The sequence below is a fragment of the Uloborus diversus genome, chromosome 1 (assembly GCF_026930045.1).
Source record: "Uloborus diversus isolate 005 chromosome 1, Udiv.v.3.1, whole genome shotgun sequence".
Classification (NCBI taxonomy): domain Eukaryota; kingdom Metazoa; phylum Arthropoda; class Arachnida; order Araneae; family Uloboridae; genus Uloborus; species Uloborus diversus.
Genome location: NC_072731.1, coordinates 83,482,081 through 83,508,348, shown reverse-complemented (window position 1 = coordinate 83,508,348; position 26,268 = coordinate 83,482,081). Strand labels below are relative to the sequence as shown.

Genomic DNA, 26,268 nt, shown 5'->3' with positions numbered 1-26,268 from the left:
CAGGGAAGACTTTTGGTATCTGGGATAAGACGTGTGTTGCCTCGCATGCGGTGGGGCATTGGAGTTTGTGCTTTAATCTTGGACGTTGTTTTTAGTTTCGTTAAAATGCTTAGGCAAAGTCCGCCATTTTCTTTGGATTTTAAAGTACTAAATAAATGATGCATTTTTACTTCCTGGTCTTCATTCTTTATACAGACGACAGCTTACCGCTGTCGGGAACAGCATTCGACATTGTCAAATTGAATTATTCAATGTGAATAGAAAAAAAAACCAAGTTTGTTTGCAATTTAAAAGCATTTTGAAACGACTTTTACAAGAAATATTGGATCGCTTTTAAAAAAGACTAATGTAAATAACACATATGCAATCTCCTCACGGATGATCGCTGAAACCTGCTTTCCCATGCAATGCACAGAGTTCGTCACTCATGCAGGGTGATCAGCGCATAAATAGCCAGCAAGGGCGCCAAGAAAATTGGTGAACTTCGAACTCCACTATCGTTCCATAGCTGTGGCTGTTTGGTAAGTGACGTCACTTATTGAACACCAGCAGTGGAGAAGTGTCAGAGAGAGAACGATTTATTGCCAAGAATGGATATCCGCTAATATCAAAGCTCATATGCGTCTGCGCAGCAGGACATCTCTCGCAAAAGGAATATTTTCAAAACTTGATGATCATTGCGTGGAAGGCATAGAACATTTTATCATTTCAGTCATCCCCCCCCCATAAAAATATTAATGCAAATTTGCATTGATCTCAGGAATGATAAAATTAAGGGGGGGGGAGGAGTGGAAATCCGCGTTTCCGCGGAAAAAGTAGTGTGTCTGTATCTGGGTTGGTAAATTTGCCAGCAGAAAAAAGTATTTTTGCTGGGACAGTGGAAAATTTAATTGCAAATAAAAAGTAGCATTGAATTCTGGTAATAATTAAGGAATAGCAATGATGTAATAAATACATTTAAAACATTTTTAGTTATCGATTTCATTATTAATTATATTTTATAATTTTGGGGGGAAAAGCAGATAGTTGCAATAGCACAATGATTTTTAAATCTCTGCTAAAACATATGTTCAACATCACACATTAAATATTTTTTCTTTTGATATTTTACCTGTTTTCTGAGTTCCTTCACAGGCATAGCATTTTTCAGAACTGTTGGACAGTATTTCTTCCATGACAGAAGACCAATTAAAATTTGAGGAATCTAGAAATATTATAACAAGAAGAATTTGAAAATAAAGTTAAAGAGGTTATCATAAATATACTAAAGAGAGAGAAGAAAAAAAGAAAGTTTTTGGCCACAGCATTATATTTTAGTAAATTTTGTTTCAAGAAAAATATTAGAGATTTACTATTCATAGGAACTATTTTTTTAATTAAAAAAAAAAAAAACATTTTCTGTTCAGGAAAGAGTATGAAATACATTAAATGTGCAATCTCTGAAAAATTGCGAGACAATTACAATACTGTTTCCTCCGCTTAATCAGGTAACAGATAAATGAATACCCCGCTTATACGAATAAAACCTGCCAGAACCGAATATTTCCCCATAGACGCAATGTTAAAGATCCCTGCTTAACAGAATATTTTCCCCGGATAATCGAATAATATTGATCAGCTTTCGCAAATATTTTTTCTGAAATATTTTTTTTTAAAATAAATTAGAAAAAAATTAAGGAAGAAAAAATACTGACGTAAAAATGTGAAGTAATAGTTTTTTTTTGACAAGTGGTGGGAAAAACAACATGCATATTCCATCAAAACATTTCCACAACTCTATCAAATACCTTCTGTCGTCGAGAATTAAATTAAATAACACAAAGAAATATACACATTTTAGACAATAATAAATTAATGAACATTTTTGTAAAACTAGGGTAAACGAGGCGGGAGAAAAGGGAGTCAGAAAATGTACTCCCAAAAGACCTTGAACAAGCTATCCTCTTTTGTGGACTTTTTCAAAAAATAATGTAGTTAAAAAAGATAGCAAAAAAAAAAAAAAAGATTTCATAGCTCAAGTTGCAAGTTACTTTTGATATTTCTCATACCTACTTGAAACAAATTATGAAACTATTTTGTCCTTTATTTATCCTATTTCAAAAAACTGTTAATCTATAACATTAATTATTCCTTTGATACAGCTATTGATTTATTATTATTACGTTTTAAGACAAATGTTGTCAATTTAGAAAGGTAAGTAAAATTTCCCCGCTTAATCAAATACCCCGCTTAATCGAATAATATTTCTTAGAACCAATGATATTCGACTAAGCGGGGCCAAGAGTATGTGATTAACATTTGCTATACTAAGCTGATAAACGATATATATTTACCTTGCATGCATAAAAATGAGAGGAAACACATGACAACACTTGCAAAATTTACCAACTTCATGTGCACAACTTAAAACATTAAAACTTCAGCTTATGGGTACTCTTTTTTCTCAACAAAACTCTTTCACTGAATGTTTTTTTCCATAACATCACATCTTTTGCACAGAAAATAAGGTTTCTTGTAACTTAAAAACAGGTTTTTTTTGCTAATTTCAGCATTTTAAAAGTTAAATGTTCTTTTACAATGACAGACCTGCTAACTTTATGAAAAGAAACAAAAGAAGTTTGGGTCAAAGTTTCAAGAGAGAAAAATGGAGATTGTATACAACATTATTTGAGGAAAAAATATGATTTTATCAGGCAGTTATAGTTTGAAATAGAAAAATTTAGTACATAAATTTAATACCAAATCAGAGTTATAAACAAATTCTCATAAATTAGCATGCAAAAGACACAAGCTTTAACATTTACTTATTATAAAAAAAAATACAAGTGTTATGGGTGCCCATTAGTATTAGGACACTTATATCATCTAAACTACAATTTTTAATTATGTCAAAAATTTGGAAAAATATCATAAAAGAGAAATTGTAAAAAAAAGTTGCCAAATACATTGGAAAATAAAGTCCAAATATTCAACAAAAAGAAATCAAGAAAGGATCCTTCACAGCAAGTAGAACAATTAGCGTCTAATTTAAACACATTTTTCTGGGAGGAGGGGGGGGGGGAGCAACAAATGCCTTTATACTGAGGCTCAATAGGCTTTGCATAAACTACAATTAAGAAAATGGACTAACCAGAAAGAGATGCAATAAGATTGTTGCAATATTAGATGAAAAGCTCAAAAATTACGTAAGCCACATGCAAACAATATACTGAACAGCACAATGGTGCGGTTGGGTTTAGGAATGGTAGAAATGCTACTAATGCTTAGAAGAATGATTTTTCACTTACAAACGAAAATCTCAATGCAAAAATGAAAATCAAAAGAGTTGGCAGGTCTGTGATAATTAAATGGTTCTACTGGAAACCTAACTTACTAACAGAAATTTATTCTGCTGAAAATTTTAACTTTGTTTTAATGAGAGAGCCAGAAGTAACTAATTTACCATTAGGAGTCATTGTTTCTTGCCGAGCCTTTTTTGCTAGGTTCTCATTAGAATTTTCTTCAGCGCATCTTTTAATATCACCATTAACAGCAGGGCTTTCAGAAGTACCTGTCCCATTCTAAAACGAAACAATTTTAAGCACAGAATTAAATACAGAGTGGGACATGCATATAACATCGATTAATTGCCAATAAATTCAAATGATTTCAAAAAACACTGGAGCATTTTCGAAACCAATATGTTTTTTAATTGAAAACCTCATTTTTGGCTAAAAAATGATACTTAACAATAAAACCGTTTGTGCATTTATATGCTTGTCAATCACCTCCTAATCAGTGGAAAAAGATCCAGAAGTACAAAATTTTGGTTACAGGTACCTCAAGTCAATTCCTGATACGTCTTAAAGCATTTTCATCAAAATTCAAATTTATTCTTTTCTTTGTTCCAGTTCTAAGCAAAAGTAAAACTATTTTGGAAGTACCTCATCAAAGAAATGTCGCACCTTTTTAATTTCACCACAACATCATCTTTAAAAATTTGCACTTAAGTTATCTATTCCTAAAGTTCATACCAGAATGAGGAACATGAGCAAGAACCCTTTAAGTAATATTCAAATTCAATTTGTAACAAAAGCTAAGCTCAATTTTCATTCATAGCCTGTTCAAGCCATGTGTTTTAGTTTTAATCAAAATGAAAAAAAAACCAACACAAAAATCAAATAAATAGAAATATTTTCTTGATTACATGGAAGTGTGTGATCAGGTCGGATTAGTTGACTTTGCATAACTTTTATTGCATCATTTTTTTTCTCCTCTTCAGTTTGAATAGAATTTTACTTTTGATTAATAATAAAAATACAATATAACTATTAAGTGCTATTACAAGATAAATCCTGAAAAGTAAAAATTAAAAAAAAATTCTTTGATTAGTTTTAAATTCCAGAAAGAATTAAAGCTCATAAATGTTAAATTTTGGAAAATGTATTTTACAACTTCATCTTTTCCTCTAACTTTTTTATTTTGCAAGTAACTGCAGATACTATTAATCCTGAAAAGTTTTTGTTAAACAAATTTTAGTGACAATACCAAAGAATGATTTTGTTATAACTAGAGCCTGGATGCAAAATGCATATTATGTGTATCTAAAATTGAACATTTTTGCTTTTCTGATGTCAGTGCACATCAGAATTTTATTTTTAAATGCATAGGGTCTGGTGGGGTAAAGTGATCATAAAATCGTTGGTTTTCAGCTTAGGTTTGATAATAAATACAACAAATTCTTTAAACACTTCAACTTTTTTTGTTGTTATTTTACATTGCATTATTAAAGAACACGGTACATTGAATTTTAGGATGAAAAATATTGACTTTAGTAGTTTTATAGCACTTTCTTTTCCCTATGTTTTTATGACCACTTTACCCCATGGGGTGGGGGAAAGTGGTCATAGCATGGGGTAAAGTGGTCATAGTTAAAAATAGATGCAAAATCATTATAAATAACCCTAATAATTGTATATTTCGGCTATTTTTATAGTTACAAGTATACTCACGAGTACATGTGTGTATACACGAATATATACGTGTTGTGTGTTATACACGAGTAAACACGTTCCTATATGAGAAGATACATGTGCCTACTCAAGTATATACATGTATATACGAGTATAGAAGCATATATACGAGTATATAAGCATATATACGAGTATATAAGCATGTATACGTGATTACCTACAGGAGTGTATATGTGTCTGCATGAGCACATAGGTGTCAAATGTATATACGCGTCACTTGTATATACGTGACACGTGTATAAACGAGTACATATGCATGTAAACGAATATCATATGCGCGTATGCACTTGTATCTCGAGAAAATACGTGCATACTTGAGTATATATGATTATAGTAGACGTATATACGCATATATAATAGGGTGGAACGAAAAAAACAAAGTTTTTATTTTCGAATTGTAATAGTGCAGAAAAGTTGCGATTGGTGAAGAATTACAAAACAAAACAAAAATTTTTAAAATCGGATAATATCTTCCGATCCCGCAACGAGCCTAAAAATTTGAAAAAATGGAAAATTTCATGTATTTTTAGCGATTTTTTAAAAACTTTGCTCCAACGTTTCTTTTTAATACTCTAAGACGGAAAAGTTACGATTGCTGAAGCCTTCAGAAATTTAAAAAAACATATTGAAATCAAATAATACCTTCTGATCCAGGAACAAGCATGAAAAGTAAAAAAAAAGGGAGAATTTCATCTTTTCTTATAGTGATTGAAAATTAAATTGTTCTTCTTGTTTTTTTCTCCCGGTGTTACAGGGAAAAGCCTTTTAAAAAACACTATATTACACATAAACATTAATTTATTTCTTGACTTTTAAGGTATCTTCTAAACATGCAAAACTACCATTCTTTACAACAATGAAACATTTTCCAATAATAGAAAGTTATAAAATATTTACCAAATTTACAATCCAATATACAAGTCTTATTGTTTTAAGTGTTACTTGTTAAAGCTAATTTATAATCAGAATTTTTGGAAAATTCGGGCATAATTGACCTAGATTTCAATGTTGCTCTTATGTAGCCATCTCTTGATTTAAATCCACACACTTTGAGTGAAGCCTCCGTCACTAGCTTCACACATCTTTCGACAGCTTGCGTATGGCAGGGGAATAGTTTTATATCCCAGTCGGGTATGGTGCCTGTTGCAATAAGATTTTCAATGTCTTTGTTAGGAACTTTTCGAAGAAAAGGTGGAGAAGATAGCTTTGTCGTGTTCCAATTAATAATCTCTGTGTAATCTTCTGCTTCAAAATTTAGAGATGGAATGACAAAGTTTCTAATGCTTTTGCCTTTAGAAATAGACTCCCTGGCTTTTAAGACGTTTTTAAACGCTAGTTCTCTTATGAGCCTCCTTTCATCAAACACCATTGCCATTAATAAGTTTTCGGGATGCGCAAAGAAAGAGTTTCTTTCAATGACAGGGTAAACGACTTGTTTTAGATTGTCAGGTAAGTATCGACAGGTTTGAATTGTTCTGTAAACATGAATGGCACCATCTGTGAAATTTTTGCGGTTCTTTATTTCAAACCAAACCGGCATGTAACATCTCAAAATAAAAGTCACTATGTCTTTTAAGTCACCTGATGGAATCGATACACTTACGTACAGTCTAAGTACTCTATTTGCACAAGTGAGCCATCTGGAATGTGAGAGTGGGCCAGGGTCACGATTTGACAAATCATTTGGGAAATTGCCATCCTTTATTGCCTGAGATATATCTAAAAGATATCTTTGATCCTTGCTCAAGCACTTTCTGTTTAATTGTACAGTCAATTGCTTGAAAATCTATTACTGGCAGTTTTTTGCAACCTCCGAGTTGTTCTCCTATTGGTCCAGAAAACGAATTTGGGCCAGTTGTTCCACCATCCAAATACCGAAAAAGATGGCGAAACGGCAACTCAATGAAATGTAATAAACAAATAGCCCATTGCAATGGTTGTCCAATATAAATTTCAAGTTGACGAATCGCGCCACTTTTCCACCCAGTATTGATTTTAGTACCATCGCAACCTACGATGGCTAAATCATCCAGTGAAATTCTTTGTTCATTTAGATATGAAACAATGCTATTCACTATGTCTTTGGCTGATCCAGTGTTTGGAGACACGTGGCCAATATAAACGGAATCAGGTTCTTTGATAATAGAGTAATGCTCTTCTTTCACTGTTCGCCGAAATTGCTTTGATTCAATCTTATCTATATATAAAGTATCTTCTTTTCTTCCGTCAAAATAAATACCCCGAACGGAGTCTTGTTTACTGCCACTTTGCAGATCTTTTCTATTTTGGCTCTTTTCTCTCCTAATTTTTTGTCTATCAACAACTTTAGAAGTATCTGTTTCAGTCACTAAGCCAACGTCTTGAAGCACACTGGATGCTATGGCAGCAGTTGCACGATCAGATACGCCGTAACGATCGCTACTTAGTGCCGTAGTTTTCAGCTTAATCCTCATCTGCCACCGGGTTTTCTTCTCTGGGTCGGTTGACTTGTAATCATTATCAGGTTCTCTCTTGACTGAACAACTTGGTTGTTCTTCATTTGAAAGATCAGATTCATCTTTCATGACTGAAACGCACTCAGTAACTTTTCGTTTTAAGGCATAGGCTTTTCTTTGAAATCTTTTTTTCAACCTTTTTGTTTCCTTTTGGTCCAAAGTTCCAATTTTTCCTATGCCATGTTTCCTCTGAAGATAGAGAAATCTTTGTTCAGATATCGGTATCTTTTTAGATTTTTCACACGTACATTTCATGTAAATTGGACATTCACAAATGTCTGGGGTCTTTTTACAAGTGCAAACAACATTCATTACGCACTTACACGCAGAGACGTCAAAGAGTTTCCTTGCTTCACTTTTAAATTTATCAATCCTTTCTTTAAACTTTGGTTTATCCTTGTCTCGGTTGTAAGATCTCATGAAATTGAGATATTTTTTGTAGAATATATCAATGAGCTGAGCAATTCTTTTCACGGAAACAGTAGGAATCGAGGCCTTATCAAAGATACATTTAACTTTTTGCGCAACTATGTCTTTAACAATGGAAAAACTCACTTTCGTGTTATTGACTTTTCTAGCTAACTCAAATCTCTCTTGAAAGCCACTTTGAAGTACATTTTTATAAGAAGGGAGCTTATTTGTTGGCAAATCTCTCGGGTGGCCAAATATAGGGCACTCAAAGGACTTTCTCGTAATTCTTTTCTGCAAAGATGGATTCATGTTTGAAACACGTTTAGCAGAGCAAATCGACTTCACACGCACATTAGAAAGATTGAGAAATACTGATGCCAGCACGACTGCTTTATTCATTTAATTAAGATACCTATAGACACAAGCCAACTAAAAAGCTCATAAATTCAAGATCGTGAGGCGCTAATGGGGCGTATTAGATGCATACACTGTACTGAGCGGCATAAACAAATATAAGTCTCGTGGGATTAAAGGGCCATGTGGACAATTTCACAGGCAGGCTAATACTAAAATATCATATTTGTTTTATAAACAAACGTTCTTCCATTAGTATTTCATACCGAACTTATGAGGATCGTTAAACTAAAATAAAAAAAAAGCTGAAAAAGGGCTTAAAGTTTACATTTTTTCAAACATGTAGGTTCGTTGCGCGATCGGAAGATATTGTTTTATTTCAAAAAGATATTTTTTTTTGTTTTGAAGTCTTCACTAAACGTAACTTCTCCGTCCTGTAGCCTGAAAAAGTACATTGAACCAAAAATGTTAAAAATTCGGAAAAAACCTGAAATTCTCAACTTTTTCGATTTTTTAGGCTTGTTTCTGGATCAGAAGGTACAATTCGATTTCAGTTTTTTTTTTAAATTTCTGAAGGCTTTACCAATTGTAACTTTTCGTCTTAGAGCCTTAAAAAGAAACATTAAAACAAAATTTTTGAAAAACCACTAAGAAAACACGAAATTTTCCATTTTTTCAAATATTCAGGCTCGTTGCGAGATCGGAAGATATTATCCGATTTTTAAAATTTTTGTTTTGTTTTGTAAGTCTTCACCAATCGCAACTTTTCCGCACTATTACGATTCGAAAATAAAAACTTTCTTTTTTTCGTTCCACCCTAATATATAAGTGTACATACATATATGGGTATACACGAGTTAATTCGTTGATACATCCAGTGCGTCTTTGGGGGGGTGGGGGGTATGTGTCTACTCACGTATGTATAATGTTGAAGCACGAGGATATACGCATGTATACGTGTATACTCCAGTACATGTATGTATGCATGAGAATATACGCTTATATACATGTCGGCCTACAGAGTGAATCTGCTCTTGGGCAAAAATCAAAGGGGTGTAAGAGGGTAGGATAAGACGCAATTAAGAATATGATCACTGACGCGCTACATGCACACAAAGCCAGAAACTGATGGATACAAAGCAGGGCACAAATTTGTTGCACAAAGATGATTTTACCTAACATTTTAGTTTTTAAGAAATATTTAGAGCAGTTGTTAGAAGTTACGGCCTGTAGTAGCTCTAATACACGCATCGCAACAAAGCCGCATCGACTGATGAAAGTTTTTCAAAAGTCTCGATATTGCAACAGAGAGTGATCTGTGAATGCGACACATTTGCATTACAGCTGCAGGCCGCAAATTTCATCAATTGCATTAACACTTTCTTAAGACCTAAAATGTTGGGTAAAATTGTCTTTGTGTAATAAATTTGTCACTTCTTTTTGTATCCATCAGTTTCTGGCTTTGCGTGCATGTAGCGCGTCAGTATTGTGTTTGTGACCATATGTTCCTTATGTGATTCTTACTCCTTATCCTTATCTCTAACACCTTTTAATAATTTGCTCAAGAGTTTAAACTCACCCTGTATACTTGTATTTCTTATGCTTGTATGTAAGTGTCTACTCGAGTACGTAAGCGTATATACGTGTCTACCTGAGTATATAAGTGTTCTTATATATACGAGTATATGCGAGCATATACGTGTATAGTAGAATGTATAGCTGTATGTATAAAAAAAAACTAGCAGATACCCATATACATATTTATTGGCCCATTTATGTGAACACGAGTATATATGCATATATATACGCATATACTCGTATATTTAACCCCGTTTACTGTAAAAACAATACATATGAAGTAAAATTAATATTTAATTTGTATCTACCTTATACTTAAAGATTAAGTGACATTAGAAGAACAATATTCATTAAGCCTAATATTATGACCACTTTACCCCATTTTACTTAAATTGTTCTAAAAAAATATTTAAAATAGATTCAGCTAACTGCTAATGAGAAAAAGTTCTTGAGACATGTAGGAAGCTTCCTGTGCAGTCAATCTGTTCCTAATTCTAACAAACAAAATTTCCCAAGGAAGTTAAAATAGGTGTTTAGATTATAAAATTTTTCATATTCACGCAAAATATTTTCTGTTAAAAAATAAAATTTTTCCCAGTTGTAAAATTTTGTATTCAAAATGTAGTTACCAACTGCCCTACTCTAAAATAAAATTTTGACATTCATTCGAACATTTATTTCCAAGCGATAGCCATATATTTGACATATGGCCACTTTACCCCATTGACCACTTTCTCCCACCAGACCCTATAAAAGAGTTTTTAGTTTTTTTAAACAAAGAAGATGTTTAATGAGCCACAAAACTATAATGCATGCTATAACAAGGTTCATACACTTGCAGTAAAAAAAATTCCCTGACTTTTCAAGGCTTTCCAGGTGGTTTTTTAGAAAATTCCAGGTTACTCGCTTCTTTCAAAATTAAGTTTAAATCGAGATATTTTCAAAACAATTAAAATTGCTTAAAGTTGCAATGGGAAGAACTGAAACTTTTTCCCTTAGACTAAAATAAAAAAAAAATTCGGATTTTTTTTTCTTTTCTTTCACAAAATTTTAAATTTTTTAAAACATTTTGTTCAAAATCCCTTTAATTGGTTTACTAATTGTTGAAAACAAAGTACTTTCAACTTATTTTAGCGTTTCTTCGATGTCATGTGCCATGCATAATATTAGCGGTTTGGTATAGTGGCGCAGCAATCTTTTAGCATCCTCTTTTGGTTTAGCATCTTCTTTGTTATCATAAACCAATGCCAATAATCATTTTTTTTCTTTCTCATATTAAAGGATGCTTACATTAAAATTTTTCTTTTCTAAAAAATAATTAAATTTTAAAAATTCGTAATTTGTTGTACATTTTATGTTACTTTCAATAATTTGCATTGAGATAAACATCTAATTCTGTTTTTGGAAATTTATGTCTACTTCCAACCTATAAACGACCAAATATGGTGATTAAGTGAAAAATTTAAGATAATAAGTAGATTTTTGAATTTGTAGCATAAAAGTAGTTGTAAATAATTAATAATTCTTAAAAAACTAGTTAAGACAAAATAGTCAGTTTTTAGCACATAAGCGTTTAAATCAATTAGAATTTAAATAAAAAATGTTCTGAAGATAAATTTTTGCATTTTTCCAGAAAATAATTACAAAATATCCTGAAAAAAGGCACATTTTAAGTTTTCTTCAATAGTTTGCATAGCAATAAACATCTAATACCGTTTTCGGGAACTTAGAGACAAGTGCACTTCCATCCTGAAAAGATCAAATATGGCCGCTACGCCCAAAAATAATAAGTAATTTTTTGAATTTATAGCATGAAAACAATTTAAAAATTATAAATTTTCATAAAACTACAGTTCAGTTGAAAAGTTTTTAGCACATCCGCGTTTAAAGCGATGAGGATAAGATTAAGTTTTAAGAACAACATTTTTCATTTCTCAAGAATTCTCTTTAAAATAATAATAATTAATAAAACAATTTGCAGCGCATTTTGTGGAATTTTCATTAGTTTGCAATTAAAGAAAACATTTAATTCTGCTTTGTTTTTGGAAACTTGGGCATTTATGGATCGTGTCTACTTCCATCTTGTGAATGACCAAAAACGGCGACTACTTTTCACACGTAGCTGAAAAGACTTTCCGATTAAAAAAACGATTTTCCCAGATCACTCCCCCCCGTCCCTCCATCTTCAGGCTTGTACTTCCAAAGCAGTAAATTGTCTTCTTCCCTGTTGAGTTTGCATAATTCCTGTTCATCTGGGGAATTATTTTCTTGGGAACTATTGAGAGTCAAAAATGGCGGCTGCGGAAGTTTTTCTGGGTCGCCACTTTTTTTAATGCCAATGTCATTTTGCCTCAAAAATGTTACAATTTTTTTAAGGAAATACAATAAAAAGGAAGATTAGATCTTCTGAAACAAAATTCTCTGGGGAAAAATTGGGAAAACATTTTTTGGGGAGCAATTTGGAAAATTCCATGATCTTTCCCTGACATTTTTAACTGTTTCATTTTCCCTGACAATTCCAGGTTTTCCCGTAGTGTACGAACCCTCTATAATGCATAATCAGATAACTTATTTGAGCTTTTCCTAGTAAATATATTGAAAGCAGTGAAAGTATACTCGTGAAGAGTTTGGTTTTTGATCTTTTTATTTGAATTGACTGGAATAAACACTGATTTGTGGGATACGGTACTGAGCTCTCACCTGGAATATTAGGCAAGACCTTTGAATTTCTGCTGGTGGTACGGTGGAGGACTGTTATTGATAGCCATTGGCTGCTAATAGTCGGGACGAAACCCCAGTATATAGTTTTAGGTCCTAGTTCCAGGAAATCTTTGTTCATTTTTCGCATATGGTGCGTTTAGTTCTATGTATTCCTGAATGCTAGCTTTTCGGAACTGGACATCCTCCCTTTAGTTTTTAGTTTAAAATCTTGGGTCTGTTGACCTTAGGATGAAGGTTCCACTGCTGAGGAGTTCTGGTTTCATCAACTTAGTCTTATTATTAGTTTTAGTATTCTTATTTGTTTAATTTTGTAAATCCCTTATGTGTTTATTGTTTGCAATTTGTAATATTTACCTGGCTGTTTGTTTAGCTGCTTTGAGCAACATTAAATGAAAAAGGAAGTGACTTTAAAAGAAAATTATGAAATATATGTTGTAATTAATACATAAACAGTAAATACAGTAACTGAATTAAAAAAAAAAAAAAACCCTGAGTATTTTCTCAAATGTTAAGGGGTAGGGGGACTGACAGACACAGAAATAACCCTCTCATAGCCTTCTACCTAAAAAAATGCACTAATTCAATAAATATTTTTAAAACGAATAATTTGACTTTTTATAATTCATATTATTACTACTATTGTTAGTAATTTGTATACAACTACATCTTTATTCTGAAAACTCAAGGAACCGAACAAAAGTGTTCAGATTATGGAGGTGTTTATTATAGAGGGAGACTGGATAATGCATATGTATTTGCCGGGACCATCAAAATGTGTTCAGAATATTGGGGAGTTCACATTAGAGAATGTTCAGAGAGGGAGTTCACTGTACATGTTACCTATTGCTGCAGAATATTATATTTTCTATTGTATATGAACTCACTCTCAGCACAGTTTTGTTTATTATATTAGTCATACTTCAAGTCATTTTAATAAAAAAAAATTTCCCACCAATTAATAGGCGAAAATGGGTTGATTATTGCTGATTACTGCCAAATAATCAGTGCATCCCTATTTTCAGACAAAAAATAATGCTGAAGAGATTTACTTATTGTAAGAAACGGAATAAGACAATTATAATCACTGAAGTCTACAAACTGCCACAGCTTTTAAAACTATTTCCATCCACCGTGACTGCCAGGGATGGATACAAGAGAGGGGCGATCGCTCCTCCCTCATTTTTAAAAAACTCATTTTTTTTATTTTGAAGTTGTAATAGTGCAGAAAAGTTGCGAATTATAAAGACAAACCAAGGAAAAAAGAATTATAGTAATCGATTGGCATTTTCCGTTTGTGCATGGGGCCAAGTTTGACAAAATATGAAAAAAACATCATTTTTGAGATTTTTTAAAAACATTTTACTTAGTTTAAATTTGGTTTCAATCAGCTAATATCTTTCGGTCGAGCATGGGCCCCGAAATTTTACAAAATAATGAAAAGGTTATATTTTTCAAGGGGGGGGGGAAGTCAAAAATGCTGACTTTACAGACAAAATTTTTAAAATACTGACCAATGCTGCCTAAATACTGACCATAACTGACTAAAATTTAAAAAAATAAAAAGCTTTGGTGTAACAAAATAGAGTATCATACTTAGTGTAACAGATACTAGCTTTGTTTATAATTTTTTTTTTTTTTTTGAAGGTGATTTACATTTTTCAAAAAGCTGCGATTCAACCCTAAATTATATTGCATCTGTTGTACGCAAGACAATAAATTAATCCTTTTAGGGTAAAAAACAGTTTGTACCAGACCAATGCATTTGTTTTCAGCAAAATATATCACTTCGGCGACAAAATGACTGTCTTGGCTAAAACACTTTGCAATACACCTCTTTAGAACTCAAGAAAAGCCTTGTTTTATAATATGAAAATCCTACCTTGGCGGAAATGCGCCGCAATATAAGTGTTGAGACTCGTAAATACTAAAAACAGACAAATGAATTTGAATGTATAGTTACAGATGAGAATATGTACAAATGCTTGGTTATAATGTGTACGTCTAAAAGAGAAATATCGGAACATATTCTATTACTTTCTTATCCAACGTTACATAATCGTAGTAACTTCTTCATCTCAAAAATCTTAAGAACTCTAAATAAACAATAATGGCTGTGTCGCCTGGCTTTGCTCGGTCTACCTCAAGAATGAAAGTTATGTCAAGTGATGCCAACACTCAGTCTTAAACAAAAAAAAAAAAATCAGTAAAAGTTTGCGGCAGATTGCGGAAAAATAACCAAAAAGTAAACCTTTTACATCTCCCAATTACAGGAAAAGCCTTTAAAACAAAATATTCAACAAAAAAAGGCAACAGGTCTTTCATGTCAATGATTTTCTTCACGCTATAAATTTTAACAAAAGCACTATTGCGGGAAGTTCAGAAGAAGCACTGAATAATAATTTGAATGGAGGAAAGCCTTTGAAAAATAGGGATTTTATGTCGAAATATAAGCGTCCTAATTAATAGTTTTTAATTGATATCTCTGCTAATTATTATCGGAGGATTATGTTAAATAGCCACACATGAAGTCGAGAAGATTACGAATAATCCATCGATGCCTGGTTCGATGGTCAGTTCACTGTCCTTCGGGAGAAGAAACTTGGACATACATAGTTGCATAGATAGGTACATACGCTCAGTTTTTAATTATATACAGGGGTATTTGTGAGTTTATCAAAAAATACCTGAAAGTTTCAAAGCGAGAACACGGGGAGGGGAGGGGTAATCTTTGGCCCCTATTACTTAAGTGCACCTTTGCCAAAGTATTATATAGTTCCGAGTCAAAATATTGTGTGTACATTTGATTTAGTTTTTAATGGGTTACAAAATTACTTTTGGGGTGGTGTTATACAAATTATCATGACATTTGTCCATCTTAAGGGATAGGTGTCCATCTTAAGGCTCTTGCAGGTATATTTGATGAGTATTATATAATTTTAAAAAATTGCGGAGGTAGGGAGATATAAGTATAACCAAAAAAAAAAACATAATTCCGGTATTTTCGGACATAAAAATACCGGAAATACGCCCAAAAATACCGGAAATTCGGTAAAATACCTGAACACAATCAACCCTGTATATAAGATACACATATGAAATTAAATATCCTAACATTCATATTTTTACTGTGAATTGTATTTTATGTTTGTGTCTAAATTTTTGGGACAGGATGTAAGTTCACTATACTGCTAGAAATGATGATGAAAGTTAAAGGATACAAATTAAAATAAAAATTTAAACGTAACAAATTTTTACTGATCTCAATATTGTACACAAATGTAGCTGTCATGTATACCTAATTGCTCGAAAAACTCTTCGTCTTACCTTGCACTCTGGGCAAAAACAGAAAATGTTTCAAAGAATATACCCAATATCAAAAGGTGGAAGGGGGAGCTAGGTTTTCCATAAAACTAGATCATCTCAACCGAATAACAGAATAGCAAAGATCTTTTTCAAGTAAAACAGACTACCAGGTAGGCGAAATTGGGTTGCTATATTAGCAATTAATTGATTTTTTGGCAATTTTTTAAAGATTATCAGAAAATGAAAACAAAATTGGCAGTGAATATTATCTTAAAATTATTTAGTAAATTTGCAAAAAAAAAAAAAAAAAAAACTGACTTTACTGACTAAATTCTGTAAATACTGACTTTAACTGACCAGTTTTATGCCCTGCTGTCAGTAGTGATCTCAGGAAGCTATTATTTAGTTTGATCTAGCTGTTTTAGTTCTGCAACTCTTGTAGTTTTCTGTCATGATACACGACTGTGCAATGAGCAGTTTGTCTCTTCCATTTCAATGAGTTGTCATTCCACCACATGTTTTCTATTGGGTCAATAAAGGGTCAATTGGCGAAAAGTTAGTTGACTGTCAGAATCTTCCGGTAGTTAACTTTCAGAGTATTGATTGCCTGGTCACAGAGATGGACCAAAACGCATTCAGCAAAGATCAGCAAACTTTTATTTGATGTTTCAAAGGCAATTGAATTGGAAACCTGTAAAGAAGATTTGGCTGTACGAAATCCTCAGCGTTAATCACATTCAAGGTGGTTGACAAAGGTAAATAGAACTCCCAAACTATGTATATAAGTGAAGAAAGCCTCTCATCAGAACTTCAAGAATTAGCATAGTTTATATTGAAATCATTCATGCCAATGTGGTTTTCTATTAGACTACCTTAAGACGGCCCAAAACTTGTTCACCAAGCAATACAATATATCAGGTTCTTGCCAAAACCTTTGCTCAGCCAGAAAACTTACTGTTTAGCCATGACTCAAGATGACGATAAATACACAAATGTTCAGGGCTCTAAGAATTCTGAAGTGAAGACAGATAAATCTAAGAAGGAAAACAGGTAGAACATTCACGCAAAAGTCAACTTCTATGTGCAAGAATACTCAGAAATGGTCAACTGGATGTACTGTGAATTATCTTAAACCCCATTGTTGGTACAAATTGGTGACAATGACGACATCGAATCACACATCGACAGTGACTCATTCCCTGACTTTGAAGACCTATTTGCTGGTGAAGTTAGGCATGGATAATCTGGACAATAGGGTGGTTCTAATAAATCAGTCTTGAGATTCAGCTCCAAAAACTTTTCCTAAGACTACCAAGACAAGTTTTACGCAGTGTTCAATAGTCTGTGTGTGAACATGGAATTGCTTGAAAGTAATGTTCCAGACAGCCGACAAACTTTTCACCAAGACCAATTGGCTCTTTAGAGGTATTGGGCTCCATTATCTTGCATCCAAGAGCTTAAACTTATGGCGAAATGGCAACTCATTGAAATGGAGGAGACAAACTGCTTATTGCACAGAAAACTCAAAGAATTGCAGAATGAAAGCAGCTAGATCGAACTAAATAACAGTTAACTGAGATCACGACTGACATATGCAGACTGAAAAAACAATGTTGAGAGACAGCTAATGTGGTTCTAGTAAGGCGGGGATGGCGTGGAGAGGAACGCCTCCAGCCAGGCGAGTGACATTGTCTGGATTGTTGTCCGACGTCTGCGCATGAGAGTTTCTAAGGCTTTGCGCTGCCAGAAAACATCGACTAAACCTGACAGTTTTTTTTTCTATCTCATTTTCAGTTCGACTGAAAAAATACTTCGTCTATTATATTTAAATGCTGATTATTCATCAAATACTGAAAACTCATAAAAATATAACCTTTTCATTATTTTGTAAAATTTTGGGGCGCATGCACGACCGACAGATATTAGCTGATTGAGATCAAATTTAAACACAATGTTTTGAGGCTTTGTTTAAAGACGTTACAAACTATTACATTAAGAAAACATCTAATTAAAATTTTTTTAAAAAAAATCTCAAAAATGATGATTTTTTCATATTTTGTCAAATTTTAGGCCCCATGCGCAAACGGAAGATGTCAATCAATTTCCATAATTCTTTTTTTCCTTTGTTTGTTTTTATAATTTGCAATTTTTCCGCGCTATCACAACTTTGAAATAAAAAAATTAATTTTTTCGGCCCACCCTACTGTATACATTGTATTTTATAAAAAGTAATAAATAAAAATCGCCTCTCCCCCCTTGAAACATTTCTGGAAACATTTCCTTGGTGACTGCTGAAAGAAAATCTTCAGCTCCTAAAAGAAATTTAAGACATGGCTTTCATGCTTTTCAAGTGATTTTGAAGATTTTTGAGCTACGATTTTATTTTTCTCAGCGTTGATGGCAGAAGTTGTTTGGGCCAGTTTATCGCCATCGGCATTGTTGTACGTCAAAATTTATAATTTCCTGCCGAAACTTGGAAATTTATAATTTTCCAAGGACTTGTAAGTCCTCATGTGACAAGGCAACACAACAGAGCAGTAGCCTTGCTTTCATTGCATTTGGTACATCTCGAGAAAATCTTAATACTATGGTAGAATTTTAGAGACCTAAAATGACCAGAAGCCAACCAAGATAAAGCTGTCTGGTCTTGCATGTCGCCTCCAAAGCCCACAGAACCACCAGGGTCAGAGGCACAATACCATGGAATGACAAAGATATAGAAGAGATAATAATTAAGTTAAATGCTAAACATAATTTTATGCTTCCAACATGAAATTTCTAACACATTAAACACTTGGTAACAGCAATCGCTTTAAATATTTAAGAGATTGTATCGCAATTAATCAAAAACTTACTTTTGTACTTTCTGCAAATATTTCCCATACGCTATTGATCAGTCCTTGATTTCTGACTTTAGCACTGTTTTTAAGAAAATTCTGTATTGAAATTTTAACACAAAATCAATTAAACATGACAGAAGTTTTAGAAAATCAAATAAATCAGAACTGAAATACATAGATGAATTTGAGAAAAGAAAAGCAAAATAATATATATATAGACACACATATAAATGTACAAACACAAATATGTGTGGATCCTCAGTTATTAAAATAGTTAAACATTTTTATCTCAAAGATCTAAAACTGAAATAGACAAAAATAAAAGTAATTAAAATTTTTTATACAGCAGAACGTCAAAAATCGGAACTAATTCAGATTATAGGCATTTAGGATCCTCAAAATGTTTGTATTTTCGAAAATAACCACCAAGAAAATTCCGTTAAGGGAAATTGTATGCCGTTCAATCAAATAAAGTGGTTGTACAATAGGTGCTTACAAATATGCAATATACAACCCAAATTCAAAATAATAAAATACTTCTCACTTTTCGGAAAAAAGTTTATTCTAACCAAAATAATTGCAAATTAGGTATTTAAATTAACGTACCACCTTTTCTTAGACCTTTAGGTGTGCATTTCCTTTCAAATATATTCAATTAAAAATAATCTTAGACAGAATAATCCAAAAGTTTGTAGAGATGACGGTTTATATTGAGTCAAAAAATTAGAATATTCAAATTAAAGGGGGAAAACACTTTAAAAAAAAACAATATCAATATTAGAATGCGTAATTTTTTGCTGGATTCAATGCTAAAATCCTTTCACACAGGGATTCTACCACCTGTTTACATTAATCGTTTCTGACACTGTTTCCATACCCTCTTCAAGGTGACAACGAGCTCAATTTTGTTGGCCCGCACCAGGTGTTGAACCACTTTCTTTAGATTCGACGGAATCACAAATTCTTGATCGTATTAAGATTGGGAGAGTTGCTTGTCTAGTTTAATACCGAAATTCCTCTTTCTGTTTGAAATTTATGAGTCGATTTAGAGACAAGACACAGAGTAGAATCTTGCTGGAAGATAAAATGTGTCACTAAATGTATAACTGCTGTGCCTCATATGAAGTATCATGCAGTATTATTGATGACCCAAAATTTCTCATACACTTTTCCTTTTAAACGTCAAACCCGAACCCCCTTTTTTTTTGTTCACAGATATTTTTAAAAAAGATTCATCACTGAATATAATACTTTTCCAACCTTGCTGCCCCAGTGTGAGTTTCTCTTGGCTCCAGGAGAGTTGTGCACGTCTCTGCTTTATGTTTATCTTTGGTCTTACTTCGTAGATCCGCAATTAAAATTGCAGTTTATGCAACCGTCCAAGTGTAGTTGGAATGGACAAGATAATTATACATCCTTTCCAACACTTATAGACGTATGAAACATTTTTCAACGATTATTTAGGATGAATACTTTAATTTGGGTTCATCTCTGCCAGGTGTTACAATTTTTCAACCTCATTTACTTCGGTTACTTTTTAGTTGGTCAGTCCTTCTATATTCCTTTAAAATCTTGCATACCATAGATTGTAAAACATTCATTTCAATTGAGTTGGATAGTTTTTTTCTAACTTTAAGAAATGATACAATGTGTAACTTCAGGGGTCTGGCCAGAGCAAATTTGGGTCCGTTAACGGACCCTTCACAAAAATCCGATCAACCAAAACGGACATTTCACAAAAATCCGATCAACCAAAACGGACCCTTCACAAAATTCTGGTAAACAAAAACGGATCTTTCACAAATTGTTTATTGAAAGAGCAAATCTCAAATTAAAATAATACAGCATATTTAAAGTTAAATTAGAGGAATCAACTTATACAAAATCAGCTAATTTTGCAAAAGGAAAAAAAAAAATCGGCACTCTTGTGATGCTCTTGCAAGCCATAAATAATTACTACCGTCAAATAAATATAATGCCTGTTGTTGGTTTCTTTGAAAGAAATTAACAGCTGAAAGTCAGTTTGGTTTATAATTTTGCTTGTTTGTTTTATGCAGCGGTGTTGTTGTAAACTTCTTTGGAAAAGCGTCAACATTCTCTGAATAGGCATAGTAAGCACTTTTCTCCCCACTCATGATTTAATCATCAATAATATACAGCGAAATGAATTTAGAACTACAGAGGATAGTATGGGTGGAAGGTTACAAAATTTAAACTTATCGCCACTTAGTGTCTGGTGGTGCGATGTTCAACTGTTATTTTGGGAGAAAGTTATATGGGTTTGGTTTTTCGATACTAAAAAGGATAATTAACTTTAAATAAACTTTTATTTACCGTTATTTTTTTCTATAGATGTCTACATTTTGAAAAACGTAATCTTTTTACATCCGATATGTAAATCATATTTTATTCTTTTTTTCAAGCTAACTTCGCTTTATTAGGATGCAAATAAATGAAAATTCTCTTTATTTTTGTAACAAAGCTTATTTCAAGTTTTTAAAGGGGAATTCCATTTTCTTTTATGAGTCAATAATTAAAATGCTAAATCGATGGTTTATTTTTTATTTTATTTATTTATTTTTTTATTTTTGCTTCAACTGTGTCCAGATATTAATGATATGTTTATCATAGGACTCTAAAATGCAATTCAAAAGTAATTTTATCAAAAATATTTATTTTACAAGCCGTTTTTATACTTTTGATTCCTTCACTTTGAGGATTGCAATCTCTTTGCATCCGCTGTGGAAATCTGATTTTTCAAATTTTCGATGTTTAGTACGCTTAGTTAAGAGGTAAACAAATAAAATATTTTTTTATTTTTGTGAAAATCACGGAGTTTATAAGGTTTGAACGAAACTCTGTGCTCTTAAACAGTGTCTTGGGTTAAAAAGTTAAATGCTGAACCCCTGCATAATTTTTTTTCTTAGTTATTTTAAATACTATACAAAAAACATTTCTAGTATAATTTAACATGATGTAGAATGGTAGATAAATATTGATACTTGAGGGGTGCTCATCTCCCAGGGAGCGATGCCTCCCCCCTCTCTTCAAATACTAGAAAAACACTCAAGAATGATATTCTCAACAGAAAAGAGAGAAAACATTCAACTTTAAGTGTCAATGATGCAGTTTCCACCATCTCAAGAGTCTAAACTTTCGTTTTTACAAGAAAAAAAATTTTTTTTAAATTATTTGATTTTTCACAAAAATAATTGATTTTTCACAAAATTATTTTATTTTTCACAAAAACCGGACCCTGTGAAAAATCCTGGACAGACCCCTGAACTTTGTTTTTTCCCTTTTATCACCTAGACGACTCATTTTGAGCAATAAAAGGTTTTTAAAACAGCATAAAATTATCTGGGCACCAAGCTCCATACTTGTGACAAACTACCAGTTAACAGGTATGCAAATATTTTTGCTACTTTTTAAAATTCACATTGAATGAATAGATTATTCTAATGTTTTGACCCATATCAAATTCTATCTATTTTTCCAATGTGTAAATGATACATAAGTCGTTGAAATAATATCAGAAAAGTTGTTTAAATTGATTTACCCATTCATGAATAATAAGTTCTACTCTTTTTAATTTGCGTGCGTTCATTTTTCCCGACTCAGGGACAAGTTTTGTTCAGCCAGTTCTGATATTCTATTATTTTGAATTTGGGCTGTAGTACATAATACTAAAATGGGTAATAACATTTTGCAACAAAAATTAACTCTCATTGTTTACTGAACATAAAAAAAGGATTTAAAAGCATTTCGGTGTGTACTTACTCTGTAAGGAACTATTACACAGTAATTAAACAAAGAAAATTAAGTGAGCTTCTGAAAAATAGACTGCACAAAGAAAGTAGACTATTTTCTGCAAAAAAAAAAAAAAAACTGAAAAACTAATTAAAAAAAAAAAAAAAACACCGAGATTTCTGGCTGAGAGTTAATTAAAACTTTATGGAAGTGTAATCAGATTTTTGATGTTCTACTGTAGATGGACCACTTCCTGTAAAATAGATTACAGTAGACCATCGTTTTAGGCGGGGGTTATGTTCCATGGAAAAGCCGCGTAAATTGAGACCTAATACTAGTTTTGAAATAGGGGTTTGTTTCTGTAGATAACAAAATACTTCATTCTAGTATTGACTAATTGTATAATAGGTTTAATGTGCACTTATATCGACTTTTATGCACTACATGCATAAAGAAAACATGAATTAACTTCGTGTTCTGTTTATAAAGGAGCTGGCAATGATAGTCTTTTGGCAGTCATTAAGAATTTTTCTCTAATTCTTTGCAGAGCTTTAATGCATCCATTATCACTTCCATCATTTCCATGATAGAATCTTCCTTCACTAACAAATCAGAAAGATTATTTCTACTGTCTATTAATGGATCAAAAATTTCAATGTGAACGTTTTTGGTTGTGCGTCACCGACGTCGGTATCCTCGTTGGTTTTGGCTTCCTTTGTCACTCCTAAAAGCTCCTCTTCCAGTGCGTTCTGAACTGTTTTAGTGTAATAACTTTACTTCTGGAAGGAGCTCTGGAGCCAATTGCATAAATTGTCTCCAGTGGCCCCAGCTCGATTATTAGCACACTAAAATGCAGTTGATTATGCGATCTGCAATCTTTAAGAGTTTAGATTGTGAAAGAGGGGATAATTTTATCTGTTTACATTACCACATCCACGTAAAACCGAAACTTATATGTGTAAAATAAAATAAAGGTGTCAAATCTAAAACCCCGTATAATCGAAACTGCATAAAACGAAGGTCTACTGTAGTTTTAAACTGCATAAAATATACTTTATTTCATTTTAATTTCACAACAAGTAAATATAGACTAAGTTCAATGTTGTTTCAAAAGGTAAATTTAGCTCAGGCTGAAAAAGTCAGACATAAAAAGTTTTTTGAAAATGTAGTCAAGCCATTATACAGGTTTCTCACTCTCCTGGTAGACTAAAAATTAGGGTCTTTATATTGGCCTTTTTCGGGCACATTTCTAAGAAAATAGGACCACTTCCTAAATTAAAAGTTATGTATTTTTTGAAATGAAGGTTAGTTGTAAATAATAAGGTAAAATTAAATACATACAAATTAAAATATATTGGATAAAGTGAAACTTTCAGAAATTGAACTTTGATTTAACGAGTGATTGGTTTCCTTTCAGATTTATAAAAGATTGAAATAAATTTTGAGAAAATATCAAGATTTTCAATCTTAGTGCGGGAAATCTTCCTAAAGGATTTTGCTGTGTGCTTTTAATCCGATCCTTCAACTTTGAACCTCGTTTCCTTGCACTGCTCAACTTAGACAGTAATTATTTCAATAAAAGTTGCTAAACTGTGTAAAACAGCCACATTTGATAAGTTTTAAGTCCAAAGAAATTTTTAACAGCGGTCCGTTATTTGGCAAATTCTGAATTGTGCTGTTCCCATGAGTACTGGATTTTGGGTCGTATATTGTAGTTACTAAAGTTCCGAACCTAGTGAAACTCTGTCCTATCAAATTCTGAGCACATAATGGCATAGAAAACAATACAAATAATTTACGATATCCAAACTTTTAATGCACTATCTCAAACTTCAAAAATGCAATAACACAAAATTCTAATATTGGCAACATTACTGAGAAAAGAACCACATCGAATTTTCAAAAAATCGCCCCATGCTACAAACTTTGTGCCAAATTTAAATGAAAATCAGCCGAACGGTTTAGGTGCTATGCGCATCACAGATATCCAGACAGATAGACTTTCAGCTTTTTTATTAGTAAAGATTGATGGTATATTACACAGAAACGAAAATTTGACACTTGTCAATACACTGGTATTCAGTCAATTATTGTTCAAGTTGCTAAATCTATCAAGCAAACAAGACAAAAAAAAAAAAAAAAAGTTTTAGCATACCTCAAACTTGCACCTTTTTCTTGGAATGTTGTTGAACTGAATAATATGCTCCAGAAGATTGGCCAATGGACCACTCAGATTCTTTGATTTTATGGTATCTTGAATATGCTGTAAGAATAGATATTTTTTTTTTTTTTTTTTAAATTTTTAATAAGGAAAAACATATTATTGTGAACACAAGTGAGTTTTACACTAGCTGCTGCTGCGCTAGCATTCACACTAGTCATACAAATACTACACAAACACAAATGTGACGACCAGCTACAGGCTCTGGGCCCAATCAGAGTCCTAGCCAGTTTATTAGTCCCCGATGAAAATTAGTGACAATCTTTAAGCTACCAACTCCCTTGCTCATTTCTTCCAGCAGGGTTTCCAACTGCTCCGCAAAAAAGTTCCTTTGCTCCGCATGTCACCGCTGAAAGCTTTCAAGCTTAAATTTTGCTATTTTATCATAACAAACATGTAAATATGGGAAAAGATTATTACACTCAAAGATTGAAGTAGTGTTTAAAGCAGTTTTATTAATTCAAAAATAATAATTTTTATACTTAAAATTATACTAGCTTAAAATTAGTTATTAAAGCTAACAATTAAGCTATAACAATTATAACTGCTATTAAAAAAATTTAGACGAGTGGTTTTAGTTATTTTTATTGATTTTTATACAAAATAACGAACTGCTCCGCAAGATTCGAATTTGCTCCTCAAAATCACCAGGAATACTCCTCAAATTATTTCTCCAAGGTTGGCAACCCTGCTTCTGCATAGCTGTCAACATGCCAACTTAAAAACAAAATCTAACAATGTATGCATTGGCTATATTTCTATGCCTTTTTGCTCAATATAAAGCAAAGTATTAAAATTCAAAGTATTATAATATTTTTAAATCCTTACCTTTACTTGATCTGTGCTTTTATAAGCAAAAAAACGTTTTAAAAATAAGAGAATTTTTGTACTTTTCAACGTTGTTTACATGACGCCTTTAGGGGTTGCTTTCAAATGTGCTGGAAGTAAAAGGAAACTTCAGGGGTTGCTTTCAAATGTGCTGGAAGTAAAAGGAAACTTCAACCGTTCACAATTTAAATTAAAACCAAGTAGTAAAATCAAAACCAAAAGAATTAAAAATTGTACAAATCTGCCATAAGACCTTACAATTGTACAAAACTTCCGAAAATCTTACAATGTACGGCTAAATTGTACAAGTTGGAAGCTATGCTTCTGGTAAGCTGTTCCAAGTGTGTGTGCCCCCTAAAGTAGTAATTTTTCTTAATTTCCAGGTCAGCCTATTTGAATAGCTTCAAACAATGGCCCCTTGCACTACTTTCCATGCAAAAATTAAACCGATTCACATTTTATTTTGATCAGTTAAAACAACTGAATCATGTCTCCACTGAGACTCTTTTGCTCCACGCTATACATATTAAGCCTTAGTCTGGTATAAAAACTTAAATGTCCTCTTACAAGGAAGGATTAGCCAAGTAGACCTTCTTTGAACCCTTTCTAATAAAGAAATATCTTTGAGATAAAGGGACAAAAACTGAACAGCATACTCCAAATGAGGCCTCACCAAACTTCTAAATACAGGCAGAAGAGCCTTTTTAGGTTTGTTTCAAATAGATTTATTGATAGACCCAAGCATTCTATTGGTT

The 26,268-nt window shown here is 32.5% G+C and overlaps 1 protein-coding gene across 2 annotated transcripts in view; it reads right to left on the bottom strand.

The window, feature by feature from the left end:
• LOC129234688 (cell growth-regulating nucleolar protein-like) overlaps window positions 1–26,268 on the bottom strand; it is a 51,091-nt gene that overhangs the window by 4,265 nt on the left and 20,558 nt on the right. For both annotated transcript variants that reach the window (XM_054868733.1, XM_054868732.1), the window contains exons 4-7: window positions 24,620–24,727; window positions 18,730–18,810; window positions 3,443–3,560; window positions 1,112–1,204 (exon numbers count right to left, since the gene is read on the bottom strand). In XM_054868733.1, the coding sequence (XP_054724708.1) occupies window positions 1,112–1,204; window positions 3,443–3,560; window positions 18,730–18,810; window positions 24,620–24,727 (400 nt within the window). The remainder of the gene's footprint in view (window positions 1–1,111; window positions 1,205–3,442; window positions 3,561–18,729; window positions 18,811–24,619; window positions 24,728–26,268) is intronic.